We start from the raw sequence: 17,214 nt of genomic DNA, 5'->3' as shown, positions 1-17,214 counted from the left end.
CTGGAGGTCACAGCCCGAGCACGCCCTTCTCAGGATCAGTGGACCCACAGTGGAGAGAGTGGAGAACATCAAGTTCCTCGGAGTGCAGATCTCGCTGGACCTAAGCTGAAATAAAAACACCTCAGGGATCACGAAACGGGCCCAGCAGAGACTGTATTTCCTGAGGAAGCTGAAACAAGCCTCTCTCCCCACCAGCATCCTCAGGACCTTCTACAGTGGTGTGGTGGAGAGTGTTCTGACGTATTGTATCTTGACATGGTACTCCAGCTGCAGTATATCAGACAAAAAAGCCCTGCAGAGAATAGTGAGAGGAGCTGAGAGGGTCATCAGAGTTTCCCTCCCCTCTGTCCATGAACTCTTCCAAAGCCGCAGGAGCAGAGCACTGAACATCATCAGGGACGCCTCCCACCCTCTCCACACATTCTTTGAACTGCTGCCATCAAGAAAACGGTTGCAGAGTCAAAAAGGCCGAATTAACAGAATTGTTTGTTAGTTAATCAGAACTGCTGATCTGGAGCATGTGCACTACTGCACTTCACTTCACTGTAAACTTCACTATTTTACAACACTAAGTACAACTATTAGGCCTGTGTGAACAGTGTAGAATAAAAAATGTACTAACTCTATTAATCTGGTCAACAATAACGCTGTCGACAGTTTTGACACTTATTACAACAGACACATGATATCCTGTACACAAAAATTAATCAATCTGTCATTATTTCCTCAGTTTAATTAATGAAATATCCCATCACAGTTCCTGTAAGCCCAAACTTACAGTAAATATGTACATTTGACAAGCTGGACCAGCTGATTAATTGAACATCAGATTAGTTTCAATTTAACCACTTTGATTGAACAATTAGCTCTATATAACATGGCATTAATATGATGCCTGCATATGAATTCATAGATAATTTGTCAATCTGAATGGAAACATTATTCACACGTAGTACTTTTAATTGTAGTCAATCAGACACTCAAGTTTTGATAATTCATTTCACCATTAGAATGTTACTGGTGTGTTTGCTGCCGGGCTGTGCCACAAACAAATCTGACCAAGCTTGACACAGACTGTCCCTGAGCTCACTGGCCCCAGAGAGGATCTGATACACAACATCCTGTCAACACCAAGAGAGAAACATCCTGCAATCACACAAATCTAAATGCTAATGCAGGCGGAGGCTGGCGAGGTGGAGGAAGTTTGTCAGGCTGTGATGTATGCAGAGTGAGTGAGCGAGCACCAAATCTGGTTAAGTGGCTCATTTAAAGTTCTGCTCATATATGTTTGGACCCTATATGAAACATGTGACTATATGGAAACTTCTCTGCTTGCTTGAACTCCCCCTGCTTATGTAGACGTATTAGATGCAGGATTATCTCTAATAGTGAGCATTTATTTCAGTGTTAAGTTGTTATTTTTACTTGGATGAAGGTTTAACTTTTTCCAATGATATGGCACCACTGGAATTACCAGCACAAGTGATGTGTCCAATTACATCTACATGTATAACTCTCAGTACCTGCTGCAGATCCAAAGACAAAAGAACACAAATGCTCCTTCACATTAAGTGTCTAGGAAAATAAACCGTACGCATGCCAGGTGACTTCAGAGTAGGTGACGGCCGGCTCTCCTCTTTGCACCTGAGACCTACTGAATCCAAACAACCTTCACACCAGTGAAATGAACCCCCACCCCAGAAATGAAGCGCTTAAGGCAGAAATCTTTTGCCAAATACTGTGTTGCCATGATAGCCAGCAGTATCTCCCTGTTTCCTCCTGACCTGATTGGAGGCTTTTGTACAGCTCTCTGCACCAATGACTCCATGTAACTTAGTTTTGATGAAAGTCAAAACAGGAAATTAGCTTTTGTGTGTTTTTTGTGTATTAAAATAACAGACAAGGAGTTGTATTTCAGCCAGAAGGGTAACGATATCAGCTAACGGGAGCTGTCTTTGTGTGTCGCCCTCTACAGGCCCCACATTGCCCAGACAGGGTCCCCAGGTTCAGAATGGCCCCACACCAGAGGAGATGGACATGCAGAGAAGGTAAGGACCACACAAACACAGATAGGGATTTTATGTTCTCACTTTTGGTCCCACTGAGTTAAATCAAATCAACCTTGCCATGTAGATGTGATGTGTATCCGTTCCCACTTCCCAGAATCAAATAAAGCCATAACATGCACAGTGTATGGAAAACGGAAGAAGAGAGATCCTTGGCCTGAAGACAAAAGATCTTAATGTTTGGGGCAATACTTCGAACATTGTCTGGGAATTTAAATAGAGAGTGTGTTCACCTTGTTTCTCTATCCCTGCAACTACCTTACATTTATATTATTTTTCTAGATCCATTCATTTCAAAGTTATACCAATCCCACCACCAAGCTGTTGGTGTCTAATAGAGACTCACACACACACAAAACCCTGCATGCTCGTAGTTGTTTTTCTTCTCCATACAAGGCCACTCTTTCCCTCAGGTAATAATGAGGCTCTGTAACAGCTAGAAAACACACCACACATGTGTTCACACACACACACACACACACACACACACACACACACACTCTCTGTGTCTCACATACACACAGACACAGAGCTGATATTAATGGAGGCCAGCAGTTGGCCAGGGTTTGGAAGCTTTTCACCAGAAAGTATTAATTAGAATACATTACCCATACACATTCTTACATGCAAACACAGGAACATGGACACAGTGAAGTTCATGAACATGTTAAAACATAGCCTCGAATTTCTTTACAAGCATGGCTGTACACAGGGACAGCTGTGCACCCAGTCAGGGACAGGTCATGAACATTTTGAATATAAAAGTTAAAGTCAGAGCATTCCATATTCAGCCACCCCTGATCCCAACACACGACCACACACAGAGCTGTAAACATCTAACTTTAGTATGGCTTGCATGAGCCAAACAATGACGATTGATTTCGTAACCAGTTCAGAGAAAGCAGCTGGTGCACACCACGTTGTAATGTCATGAAAGGCACCTAGACAAACTTTACACTGTCAGAACATCAGTGTCCACTGCATAACAAACACATCTTAAGAAAATACTTAAAGGTGCAATATGTAAGAATTTAAGTTCAAAACATAAAAAAAATTAGCTAAACTAATCAACAGAATGTGGACAAATACCAGTTTTGACATTATGTTAAAGGCATTTACATGTAGCATTGCACAGATATACACAGAAGTTAGCATCCTAACCAGCTAGCCCAAGGCCTGAAAAGCTCTTTCTCCCAGTGGTTGAGAAAAGTGGTGTACACATAAATATTCTCCTGGTAGTCTTGCTAGCTGCACAGCTAACTGAGTTTACAAGCTAACAGTTGTTCATGTCATTGATGTATAACAAATATACAGTTAGCAGTTACTAGCTGTATGAATTCAAGGTTCCTACATATAGCCCCTTTAAGTATAAATTATAAGCATAATGAATGCAGATACTCCCATCATGGCAAGCGTGCTCTCCGATGGGAGATCTGCATCTGACCATTTCTGTAACCTTTTGAGACCACTGAACCTTACATTCAAACCCACCTCATGCTATGACCAGCCTTCAGGCCAGCTGAGTGGATTAAGGGAGGGACTAGGGCCTGAACATCTTCTTTTACTCTGAGCATTAATATTTGTGTCATTCTTCATGTGTCCAACCAAGTGCATCATTATTACTGACTTCCATGAGAGACTGTCTGATCTGCCATTATCCAAATATTCACACAATATTCAGGGTTCTCCCCAGAACTTTTAGTGTTGCTGCGCACCGTCTGTCCGGGGGGGTGGGGGGGGGCGAACGCTCGTCAACGTCAGTCCGGTGGGGGGGGGGGAATACACGGACGGACGGACGGACAGACGGTCATCGACTCCGTCAGCCGGGGGACGGACGGACGCTCATCGCCGTCAGCCGGGAGCTCATAACCGTCAACTGGGGGACGGACGGACGCTCATCGCCGTCAGCCGGGAGCTCATAGCCATCAACCGGGGGACGGACGGACGGACGGACGCTCGTCACCGTCACGCGCGGAGTATAGCGGTATAGCGGCGTAGCGTAGCGCCTGCTTAGGCGGGAGGCAAAAATGCTTGGGCGCCGCGCCTAAGCCGTATAATGGCAGGGAAAACCCTGATATTGCATTAGGACCAGGTATAAACACTTTTGATGTCCAACATGGTCAGAGAACATCTCATAGAGAGACCACCTTGTTCCTCTGAGGGTTAACTCAGGCAGCACTCTCCACCATCATCACTGAAACAGTCAATGAAGGAATATCTTTTGGATATATTTTGAATGCTGCTCATTAAAGTAGGTCATCAAAGACTTTAAGATGTTCTGGAGGTTGATGGTGGCCCTACACTATTCGCACTTAAGCATTTTTTCATTTATAGATACAGTATAGAAGTCAAAATGTTAAAGGCAAATTGAGTGTATTCATTTAAATCAATCGACATTAAAAAGAAGAAATCATAGGCTGATAATGATAAAGATGAACTTAGCGATGCAGCGCCATCTAACCAAAACAACCCATGATTTTTTTATATTCTGCTATTCACACACACACACACACACACACACACACACACAAACACACACACACAAATGTACTTTCTCACAGAGGGGACAGCCATCAGGAGCAGTATGGGGTTTCAGTATGTTGCTAAAAATACTTGGCTGATGATAAGATGTAATTAACATCAGATGCTAATGTAAGACTAAAGTTAAGTTTAAGGTAAGGTGGGTGTGTGTGTGTGTGTGTGTGTGTGTGTGTGAGTGATGAGTTGACCCTTTCTCTTCTCTGCCTGTGTGAAAGCCATCATCACCAACACACTCACACACACTTTGTCTTTAGTTTAGTGTTACCTTTTGTTCTGATCTGGGATCTAGCTTTCCTGTTCACTTACAAATTCATCTGAGTTAATCTGGGTGTGAATGGACCTGTTTTCATTCTCAGCTGATCTGGACCAAGGCAGATTCCCTCCGGATGAATGATGCTAAAATAGAAAATTCATTCTGTCATTATTCAGACATGCATTCTCTATATGTGTTATTTCTTTATTTGTCTCTCTCTGACACACATACCCACAAACAAGTAGTAAAGCATTCTTCAGGTTTGAGTCAGTGGTTCCTCTTATTGTGTTTTGAGGTAAACTTGGATCTGCCAGGAGTTTTATTGACTCTGTAGGTGAGAGAGATTCTGATGGATGTGGCTGCCAGCTCCCTCCTCCCCTCTTCTCTGGTTCTTTCTTTTTCCTCCCTCTTGTTGCTTTCTGACTTTCACCGTTTTGCCTGTCTAGCTTCATTTGGGGTTCTTTTTCTCCTGCCCTCCTCCCCTCTCCCCCGCGGTTCCAGTCACGCTCCATATTTAGCAGTGGATGACAGACAGGCAAGCGGGTGGACTGAGGTCATCTGTTGATACAGAGGCCACTATCAGCCTGGTGGGAGAGCAAGTAAAGGATGTGTGGAGCAGAGTGAGAACAGGGTGATTGAGGGAGAGGAGGAGGAGTGAAGAGAGAAGTGTGGAAATGAATTGGCAGCATGCTCTCACATCAAGCCTTGTGCTTCTTTAAAGGAAAGCTAACAAACTGTTTGCCAGACAGACCTTCAGCATCTTCCAACGCTTACAAACATTATCAGGTTGTTCTTCAGATCATCAGTATGCCACTGTCAGTAATCACTGCCAGTTCTGGTGATTGTTTATTTGAAGTTTAAAGGCAGGAACACACCGGCCCAAAAGTTGGACGTCTGAAGCGTTTGGGGAGAACAAATCTGTTCGGTGTGTTCAGCTGCGTAGGAAGCTTTCGGAGCCACGCGGACGTTGTCTGATCCGATTCAACATGCGAAGTCTGAAGGCCCCCACACACCTCCCAGACTCAAATCAACAGCCAACTGCCTTTAACCAACCACTCCGGTGCCTCTTGTCTGACCCGTTCGGCAGAAAAGTAGCATTGAACATCAAATATCTCTGCGGATCAGGATCAGACTGACCTGAGAGTTTCAACATGGCTGCTGCGTGGTTCTGCAACGTCGCATTTGTTTGGACTACAATGATACCGTGAATAAATTATTTCAGAAATGCTTTACGAATTCCGCTAGCATTGCTAACCATAGCCACCATAGTCATGTGCGTGCCAAAGCCAATAGCTGCATACCATAGCCACGTGCGCACCAGAGCCACTGGAGAGCCCAACGCCACCCCCCACCTTAAGAAACAAGCAGATTTATAGCTGCAGCGGCGCAAGCTAGACCGGGATTTTGCCGGCAGTTCTGTCCCATTCTGTGCATCTAAACTGACTGTTGTGGATTCATGAGACTAAAAGAGTCCGGGCCGAGTCTGTTTGGGTCTGAGGAGATGCGGACACGCAAGGACAACAAACTGAGGATGTTCGTGTGCAGCTAGCTGCTAGCCCACCCCCACCCCCTGAGTCGACGGACCTGCCGGTGTGTCACATGACCAATTTAAGATGACGTAGCAGCAAGACGCAGCCTCCGTGAGTCTCGGTTCCAACGTATGTGTTGGAGCTGCCTTCAAACTATATACCAGTTTTTAAATCGTGTTGATAGGCCAAGTAAAACTGGACTTATGATAAATAATGTCTGCCACGCTTTTTCGCTAACATTGCGGTCACGTTTGCTGCGCGTTTGGTACAGGAAGAAATGGTCAAAACGGGCTTCCCTCACGAAGCAAGGAAGTGTTTGCTTTCTGCTACTCATTTTCCTATTGGTGGAAAAAGGCACCCCACCAACCAATCACAAAATTAAATGGCAAACTACGTGATTTGGTTGCTTAGGAACGGGGGGTAGTTATCGGAGGGACAGTGACGGTGACAGCGACAGAGATAGTGAATTTTGAGAGTTGAGAGATTTGTGACATTAAGCGTGTTTGGAGTGTATTGTTAGTGTGTTATGTAGTGTTTAGTTTAGTGTGTAGTGGAGTCGTTTTTTTTGTTTAATGAGGCAAAACAATGAGGAGACTGCTGAATGTTCAGCAGGCAGGAAGGAGCTGGGGGAAACATGTATTGCTAACAGCAATTTATATATTTGCATTATAAGTAATAAAAATAGTTTGTTAAACATATTTGTGGGTTTCACAGTAAAAAATCAAAATTTTATCTACTCAGATTTTATGTTTTTTGTGATTTAAGGTCCATTGTGTTATAACAGTTTGTCAAAATGAAAAAATAACTGTACAGTCACACATGTGAGGTTGTGCTGAAAATAATGACACCAAGCAAGGCAAGGTAAATAGATTTTAAGGTGAAATATCATGGCAAAATCAAAAATAGTCACAAACGGTCAATTATACCCTGGAATATAGGATTTCACAACAAACCTAAATATCCCTGATGTGACGTCCCACCTTCAAACACAGCGTAATTTGGTCATCCATGCAAAAGCTACTTAACCTCCCACTTTTCTATAGGAATACATATTTCCTACGGGCACTGCACTAGTACAGCTAACACACAACCAATCAGAGAATCCACAGGCTCAGACGGCCAACAGCCAACCTCCTTAGACTTTGCATGTTGAATCGGAGCAGACAACGTCCACGCGGCTCCGAAAGCTTCCAACGCAGCTGAACACACCGAACAGATTTGTTCCTGACCTAGTCTGAGTCTCCCCAAATGCTTCAGACGTCCAACGGTTGGGCCAGTGTGTTCCTGCCTTAAGGAGGTTGGCTGTCGGCTGTCTGAGCCTGTGGATTCTCGCTAACATCTGCTTGAAATTATTGTCTAAGCTTTTCATCATCATCCTATATTCAGAGCATTTAATGGATTTAATGTAACATTGTAACATAAAAACTGTGAAGTTTTGGCTGACCTCTAAGTTATTCTATAAACCACCTGACCAAACAGTATCAAGTAGTACATTTTGAATGTATAAGTATGTCCATATACAGTAATGTTGATAGGTCCCTGACACATTAAAATGTGAAAGGACACAGTAAAGCACCATTTTTATCACTAATAATGCTACACTGTGGACAACAAATCTGTATTGTAAGAATTCTAGAAGGAAACACTATCAAGAAAGAAAAGCAAATCTGCTGTTCACCTTTTCCAGCCGCCTGTGCACTGTGCATATCTTAAACATCATGACATAGTACTTGCTGCTGCAACAAGATAAATGCTTGTCACACCGCTATCCATATACAAAACTTGCAAAGAATAATCAGCTCCGATGGATTCTGTATTTACTTGATGATGGATGACGCTTTGCCATTCAGGAGATGCGCCATGTTGAAACCGTGGAAATAAACCACTGTTTAGCTTATTCATATTTTGTGGATGTACACAAAAATAAATTCAACTTTTCATCCTGTTTTCAGTTCAGTGCTATACTAAACTCCTTCATCAGCCTACATCAGTATGTTTTACCTGCATCCTCAGACACATGTTTTAACACCTTATTCATCATCAGTGCTGTGATACATCAAATTTTTTTAACGAATGATGCAGACAATAAAAAGTAGATTTATGCTTCCCTCTATGTGTAATTCTTCATAGAGAAGTTATCCCTGTGCATTTTTGTAAGCTTCTCTGTTTTATCCTGTTATTATAATGTTCTGATGGCATCACACGCTGACTGACTGTATCATCAGCTTACAGGGGGCAGCTGGAGATGTTTGTTTCTTCAGGTACATTTTCATCATGACTATAACCACAATAATAACCATATAACAATATAACATATATCAAACAGGAGGTTTACTCTACAATTGGTTAGAAATCACAAATGACCAGCTGAGGGTATCAGGGACTCATTATATTGAAAACCTAGCAGCATCACTGCATATAGAGTGTCATGTAATTTATGTGAAAAAAGGAAAAGGCTCGATATTCGGCTCCCTGCTTAAATGATTTAACAATATCCTTTATGTAAATAACAATTTCTGCCAATTCTGATGCCAGCACCAGAAGATGATATTGTACACATTGTTCATTCACTGTTATATACGGAATCATCCTTTGATTCTGTTACATCATTTTAGCAGTGTAAACCACAACATACAGTCAGAGTTTCACCCAAGAGTTTCCACGATAGATTCTTAACCCTGTAAACACAGCTTCACAGACACATGTTAATGGCGCACTAGGGAAAATATTCTGTCTAAGATATTTGTCAAATCTTAACCTTCCCTTTGATGACAGTAGTGGGCTCACTTAACATGACCGCTCTCACGTCTCTCATGTCTCACTTCATTTAGTTACAATGCTTTTCCTCAGGCATGTGTGTCACACTGAGCCATGGAGCCTGAAATAGAGATGCAAGAGGAGAGAGAGGAAAGAAAAAGTTGAAGACATGGATAAGTGTTTACAAATGGGAATGAGAGTGGTCTCCTCCTTTCCTTGTTCCTCTCTGCTTCATTGGAAAACATCAACTCACCAATGAAGGACCACGTCATTCCTTAGTGACTTCAAATATCTCTGTATTGAGGTGTTCCACAGGGTCATATAACAGTGAAATATGATGCACATCTTCCTCCACCTTTTTACTATAGGTGGAGGAACTACGACGCCTCCAATGCTTTTGTAATCCTCCTTTTCTTTGAGAGGTAAAAGAAGCCATATCCCTTCAACAATGATTGATGGATTGATGGAAATATTTATTGCATGTGCGAGTGGATTTATGGATGACTGAGGAAAAGAGAGCAGATAAACCACCTGTTCAGAAATGCAGGGTACTACCCTCAGATTAAAAGACATGAGCTGGAAATAATAGGCTGTGTGTATAAATAGAAGTGTGGTGCGTGGAAGCAGGGAGTGTGTGTTGGGAGAGAGAGGAAATGTGTTGCATCGTCTTGAATGAAAGAATCAAATGAAATAGAGGAAAAGAATGTGAATATGTGTGTTTGATTTGTGTTAGCTCTTAACGTTTAGCTGCTGGTATTTAACCAGTTTTTGATAGGAACACACACATCTTGCCCCTGTAACCAATATGTTAACTTGGCTTTGTTAACAAGGTTGGGGTCTTATGTTAGTGGGACACAAGACCCAGTGTGTAAGTGTGTGTGCATATATTGCACACTTGGACTAGATCCTCGCTAGAGTAGGTCCATATGGTCCATCTGGGTTTGTATCCATTCAGACAGCATTTCCTGGTTGTGTGGAAAAGGAAAAGAATGATTTAACAATCAAGGCAATACTGCAGTGAAAAAAAATCCTCCGAATTTAAAATTCAAAAGTGATATCAACCAAAATATATAGCCACTGGCAGTGGAAAGTATTATGATAATAATGATAATAATACATTCAATTTTGATAGCGCCTTTCAGGGTACCCAAGGACACTTAACAAAATGGAACAAACAAAACAAAGAATAAATGGATAAACAAAAATACATAAAAGATAAAAATAGAAAAGTTGATTGACTTGGCTGGATCTAGAGCTGATAGGCCTTTAAAAAGATGGGTTTTTAAGTCTCTTTTGAAATTCTCCAGAGAAGTCTGTTTGCGGATTTCAGCTGGGAGAGTGTTCCAGAGAGTGGGGGCTGTCACACAGAAGGCTCTGTCACCAAAGGTTTGTAGTTTGGTGTGAGGGATGGAGAGCTGGTGTGTGCCTGATGAGCACAGCGTCCGGGACTGGGTGTAGGTGTGGAGGAGGTCAGACAGATATTGGGGGGCGAGGGAATGGAGGGATTTATAGGTCAGGAGGAGAATTTTGTAGTTGATGCGTGATTTAACTGGGAGTTAGTGAAGGCGGATGAGAGTGGGGGTGATGTGTTGCCAGGGCTTGGTGCGGGTGAGGACCCCGGCAGCAGAGTTCTGCACATACTGGAGCCTATCCAGGGTTTCGGACAGGACTCCATTGCCGTAGTCCAGGCGGGAGGTGATGAAGGCATGGAATGAGGGTCTCAGCTACAGGTTCAGAGAGAGAGGGCCGGAGTCTGGAGATGTTTTTGAGATGGTAAAAAGCTGATTTTGTTATGGATTTTATGTGTGATTGGAATGATAGTGTGGAATCAAGGATGACACCCAGGTTACGGACTTCCTAGGATGGGGAGATAGTGCAGCCGTCCACGTCCAGGAGAAGATCTCCAACCTTCTGGAGCAGCGCCTTGGAGGCCACAACCATGAGCTCTGTTTTATTGGTGTTTAGTTTGAGTAGATTTGATGTCATCCAGAGTTTTAAATCATGTAGGCAGTTGACGAGTGACTGGGGGTAGCTGGGTGGATGGTTTGGTGCAGAGATATAATTGAGTATCATCAGCATAAGAATGGAAGTTGAGACCATGTTTGCGAATTATCTGACCAAGGGGAAGCATGTAGATAGTGAAGAGGAGGGGTCCAAGCACAGAGCCTTGAGGCACGCCCTGGTTGACTGGAGCTGGGGTGGAACTGGAGTCTCCAATGGTGACGAACTGTTTCCTGTTTGTTAAATAGGACTGGAACCAGGAGAGTGCTGTACCGGTGAGACCAAGGTAGTCAGATAGGCGGGTGAGGAGGGTGGTGTGGGAGATTGTGTCGAAGGCTGCAGAGAGGTCCAGGAGGATCAGAATACTGATGTGGCCAGAATCTGCAGCGATGAGGAGGTCGTTGATGAGCTTGATGAGGGCAGTTTCTGTGCTATGGCGTGCCCTGAAGCCAAACTGAAGGGGTTCATAGAGCTCATGGTTGGACATGTGCTGCTGGAGTTGGGCGGCAACTGCTCTTTTCAGGATTTTGCTAAGGAAAGGAAGGTTGGAGATTGGCCGGTAGTTGTGTAAGTCATCTGGGTCCAGACCTGGCTTCTTGAGGATGGGGGTAACTGAAGCTGTTTTGAAGGTGGACGGTACAATGCCAGATTCTGGGGATGAGTTGATAATTTCCATTATGAGGGGGCATAGGGCAGGCAGTGAAGACTTCACCAGAGTTGTTGGCATGGGGTCCAGAGAGCAGGTGGAGGTTTTTGCCTGGGAGCCCAACTTTGCTACAGAAATAGAGTCCACAGGAGAGAAGGAGGAGAGAGAGCACTGGGGCAGGCGAACAGTAGTCTTAAGGGTGCGGAGTTCAATGGTGAACCAGGGGGCAGAATGGGTAAAAGACACAGTCCGGGTTTTAAGAGGGGCAAGGGAGTCAAGACCCCAGGAGACAGAAGCATTATAGTGGGCCACCAGTCCATCCAGTGAGGAGTCGAGGGGAGGTGGGTTTCCAGGATGTTGGTCAGTTCCAGAGTGTTCACTATCTTCATGTTCCTGTATGCGATGTTTCGACTTATGTGCTGCTTGGGCACAGGGACAGGAACAGTGAAGAGGACAGCATAGTGGTCAGAAACGGCGAGGTCCAGGCATTGTAGATGGGAGGGAGCTGCGCCAGTGGAGCACACCAGATCCAGTGTGTGGCCTTTGACATGAGTGGGACCTTTAACATGCTGAGTGATGTTGAAACAATCCAGGAGTGACAGGAATTCAGAGGCAAAGGGGCAGCTGGTGGAGTCCACATGGATGTTGAAATCACCCAGCAGGAGTGTAGATGTAGATATAGAGCAGATGGAGGTGAGTAGTTCAGACAGCTCAGACAGGAAGGTGGAGGAGGCTTTTGGAGGGCGGTAGATGAGGACAACCTGCAGCTGTGTATGCCCAGCCAGAGAGAAGGCTGCACATTCAAATGAGGTGACATTCAGCACTGGAAGTTGTTTAACCAAGATGTCGGCTCAATGTATGACTGCCAGCCCATCACCACGGCCCTCAGAGCGGGGCTTCTGAATGTAAACATAGCCTGGAGGAGTGGCTTGATTCAGAGTAAAGAAGTACTGTTGATGCTGCCATGTCTCAGTTAGGCAGAGAAAGTAAATTTTCCTGTCTGTGATGATGTCATGGATGAGTAATCCTTTGTTGTTTAGTGAACGTGGATTTAGCAGCATGAAAGCGGCAGTGTTGATCACAGATGCTGATGCAGTGGATGTGGAGGAAACAGCACCATTCACACAAGCCAAGGGTCTCAGATAGCTTAGTGTGCGCACCTGTGGTTGGTTTAGATGACGTTGAGCCGGTGTGATGGAGTGCCTGTCAGTCAGCATGGAGGGAATAGCAGCACCGCTGTCAGCGCTGCAGGGAAAAGCATTGTCTGTCCTAAACTTGCGTCTGGAGGCCCTGTGCATATAGCGGGGGCGACGAAGGAGACCAAGAGATTTAATCCTAGTGATGGGGTTTGGGGAGAACTTACAGCAAAGGTCCAGGAGCTCCAGCGCTGAGTATTTTAAGACCCCTTCAGCAGCGGCGGAGCAGCGACCAACCAACATCTTCGCAGTTCGGGGGAGACCACAGCAGCAGAGGAGAGTGATACAGGAGCCAGGTGGTAAACAATCCTGAGGTTGTAGAGGAGATAGGACCAACGGAGTAATGCTGGATAGCCCACAGAGAACTGAGAACGCCGGTTTGGAAGTTAGCGTTGCCAACGGTTAATTAGCTTGGCTAACAGCGGACCAGCTGAGAAAGGTGAGTCCACCAGAGCCAGACGTTCAGGTGTGCAGTCTTCAAAGTTTGTAGCGCAGCTCTAGAGCTTAGACAGTTTGGCTTTCATATTTCAGCAGAAAAAGTTGTTTTGTTGTGGATGGAGAAGCGGCGATATTCGCGCCAGCGTCCTCTCGATTCCGGTTGCCATGGTGATGACCTTGTATGTATTATATGACCTTGATTACCCTACTCCAGGGGTACTCAAATACAAATCTTAAAGGGCCACAAAGATTTTTTTGAATGACTCAGAGGTCCATGTATTGAGGTCGGTCAGGCCACATGCAATAATACTGTAATATTCAAAACAAAATGTCCTTTTCATTCTAAACAACAAAATACGAACTAAAATAAAATGTACTTTCCATTTTAACATAATTTAAAATACGTAGTTGAATATTTCCTCTTTTTGTTTGCCTTCAAACATTGTGACCATCACTTCAGTCATGCATTATTTTATTTAATTGTGACATAGATGTGACAAGAATCCTGCTTGCAGCTTGATATGACGATTTCAGTGCATTTATTTGTGTTGTGCTTATCTCTGAATTTTGAGGAAATGTCTCTTCAAAATTCCTATGCTTCGTCTCATAATGCCATTTCAAATTGGAAATCTTCATCACAGCTTCTCCTGGCATATTGTAACGCCACTTGTGGACTGTGGCGCAATGGATCTTGGGTATTCTGTTGTTGTTGGTGTAATTATGGTTCGTGAATGTGTTTGTGAATAAGATGATATGTAAGATGGTTGTGGGTTATTTCACGTCATTTGTTCTGTGATTAAATGGTGTTTTAACAAGGATGATACAAATTTTGGCACCGTGAGTGAAAGGGTGTTTGCCGGGAGAAACTCCCCGTCCGTTACACGCATTGTAACATTGAATATATACGAGGTCGCTAACGTTAGCTAAAACTTGTCAAACTGCGCGAGGTGGTAAAGTAAGACGAAGGATTTAAAACCGCTGCACTGTCAGATACGTGGAGATTGTCCCGGTTGGAGGCAGAATAAATGCAACTTCGAAGATCCTATGTCTGCGAGTCGCCGATTATCACTGTCCACTTTGTCATAACAGTTTACTTGGAAACACGCCATATTCAATCTCTTACCACCAGCAAAATGTGAATACGCGAAGTGCTCCGAAAACGAAAGTGAAAGTTAAAAGTTGCGCTCTGTCTGTGTATCATTGGCATGGAGACAAGTCCCGGTATACACGTGCTGACCCAACCAAAACACATAGTGAAGGAATTGTAGTTCAGGGGCCACAAACAGGAGGCCGGCGGGCCGGATGCGGCCCGGGGGCCGCCTATTGAGGACCGCTGCCCTACTCGCTAATTTATTTAAAGGAAAGGACTTTTTCCTTGATTCGGGCTGCTTCTGTGGACAATAGGAGTGAAAGAAAAATGCAACATATTTTCAATACTATTTAAAATTTTTAAACACAGCTGTTTGCAGGTTATCTGGAATATGACGGTGAAGAAAACTGAACCTTTTGTTTTGCAGTACCACCAGACTACAGAGCAGCATCTTCCCTCGGGCATCCTCAGCGCTCTGCCATAAAAAAATTATTATAATATTATAACTTATCCAACCTAGATAAGTTGGATTTCGACCCAGTGACATGCATTAAAAATAACTATAACAACTTCATAGGAATAGGCAATATTCTCCCTGATTGTGACACACCCTCATAGTTGCTTTGAATTGGAAATGGATGCTACTTTTGAGAGCAACATTCTTCATCGGCATGCTGTATGTGAAACTTTAGTGTCTGAGAGTCATGAATTACATATTTGAATACAATATCTGTTGTTGTTTGTAATTGTAGAAAGTTGAACTATCAGGATGGAACTGAACAAAGCGAGCATGTTTGTGTCATAATGTGTCATGGGGAACTCTGGATTAACTAATGGCTGCCTTGTGGGACAAAAGTGTGCATATCTCTATTGAACAATCTGTGATGCATTGATGGTGACTGCACTGAAGACACCTGTCCATTAAGACTGGTGGGGAGGGCTGCTACATTCTCACTTTCTGTGTTTAAACTTCTTGTATTAGATGTTTCATTTCAGTCCACTATGTTTGCTGGTGATCTATTTCTCCTTTCTTCCTTGTTGAGTTTTGTAATCATTTAGTTCATGTGTGATGTAGTGTTGTTCTGTTTCATTATCACTGTTTAAGGTCAAATGGTTGGTTGGATAAATCCCTCAAGTTTGTCTTCACTGCAGCTTTTTTGGAGTGAAAAGGTGAATAACCATGAATGCTACATCATCTTGTTTTTTATAGACTTTAATGATGGCATGCAATCAGCCTTCTTTGATCTTTTAGTAGCTCTTGTAAAGATTTGAGGTGTGTTTGGGTTCGCCGCTGCAGTATTAAATCATGTCCATCCATGGCTAAACTAAAGGTTTGTAAGATGGCAGCATATTGAAGTCTACAACACTTTTAAGAAACTGGATCAGCTGTATCCAAAGTGTGACAACACCCTCAGAGCATGCATACATCAAGCTTTGTTCCCTGAAAGTCAGATGGATAAAAGGAATGACAGAGAATGACACCACAGAGTTTGAACCCACAGTAAACATGGTGGTGGTGGGAAGGTTCAAGTCTGAGGCTGTTTTGCCTTGTCTGGAGTTGGACCCCTGCACAGAATTGATTCCACCCTGACCAAGGAGATTCTTCAGAGAGTGTTACATAGCAACCTTCCAATAATGTTACACTCTCTGAAGAAGGATTCACACTGCAGCAGTATAATGAGCCCAAACACACCTCAAAGCTTTGACAGAATTACTTGAAGACAAAGAATGAATAAAATAGTAATACATTCTCAAAGACTGCAAAAGAGAATATTTTCATCAGTGGTCTGACTCTTCTGTCTCTGTGTATATAAATATATGTATATATGTATATACAAATACTGTATATATTGATCATTTATATTTTTCCCAAACTACATTGTGGCTAATCTAAATGGAGCTGCAAAATTATAGTTAAATGCATAATAAAGGATTTATTAACCTAAATTTAGATCCAGTAGCTGCAGAAAAGCACAGTTAACTGTTGTCTGGTGGGAGAGACTTTCCAAAGGTGGGGGGCAGATCAAAAGGACTTTAATATACTGTTATATTACATATATAAATATATAACGACAGTTTTTGTCTCTTCTCATCATTTGTGTAGCTAATACACTCAGCTGTTAATCTAAAGTAATGAACTGTATTGGAGAGCCTTTGCAAACCTTTGATCTTCATAACCTTACTAGAGATCCTATTGTAGTGTTATTTGCATTCTGTCTATGCAGCTGCCCTCCTTCTCTTAATTTCGACAGTGAGACGTTTGATGTTTCTAATATCAAGCCAAATCCTTTCTGACTCAGAGAGTCTTGAACTCAGTCATAGTAAGTTGTTGCAAAGAGAAAAAAGGAATATGTGTGCATTTGCATGTATGTCTGTGTGCAGGGATTCAGGCCGTGCCACCACCCACACTCCCTTAGCAACGGTTTCCCTGGCAACTCTTGTCAGGAGGCAAGTGAGACGCCAGTTAAAGCGTGCAGGTGGCTTTTCACAGCTTTGAATCCTATGACATTTCCCTGCAAGGCAGAGAGGGATGAGGAGGCATGAGTAATCAGTTTTAGGTTCTCCCATCAGAGGCAGTGCAGACAGGGCATTTAATGTGACAGTCATTGCAACAATTATTGACAACTGTTAATAGTTCATGTTTACATTATCTGCCCTCGATTTTAACTTTACACAAAAATTTTTTTTAAAATATGA

General features: G+C 43.2%; 1 protein-coding gene across 9 annotated transcripts in view; it reads left to right on the top strand.

Moving 5' to 3' along the window:
- Window positions 1-17,214, top strand: part of enah (ENAH actin regulator) — a 296,947-nt gene that overhangs the window by 237,559 nt on the left and 42,174 nt on the right. For all 9 annotated transcript variants that reach the window (XM_030406060.1, XM_030406061.1, XM_030406059.1 and 6 more), the window contains one exon: window positions 1,976-2,048. In XM_030406060.1, the coding sequence (XP_030261920.1) occupies window positions 1,976-2,048 (73 nt within the window). The remainder of the gene's footprint in view (window positions 1-1,975; window positions 2,049-17,214) is intronic.

The sequence above is a fragment of the Sparus aurata genome, chromosome 22 (assembly GCF_900880675.1).
Source record: "Sparus aurata chromosome 22, fSpaAur1.1, whole genome shotgun sequence".
Taxonomy (NCBI): Eukaryota; Metazoa; Chordata; class Actinopteri; order Spariformes; family Sparidae; genus Sparus; species Sparus aurata.
This window is presented reverse-complemented; position numbering and strand designations above follow the sequence as displayed.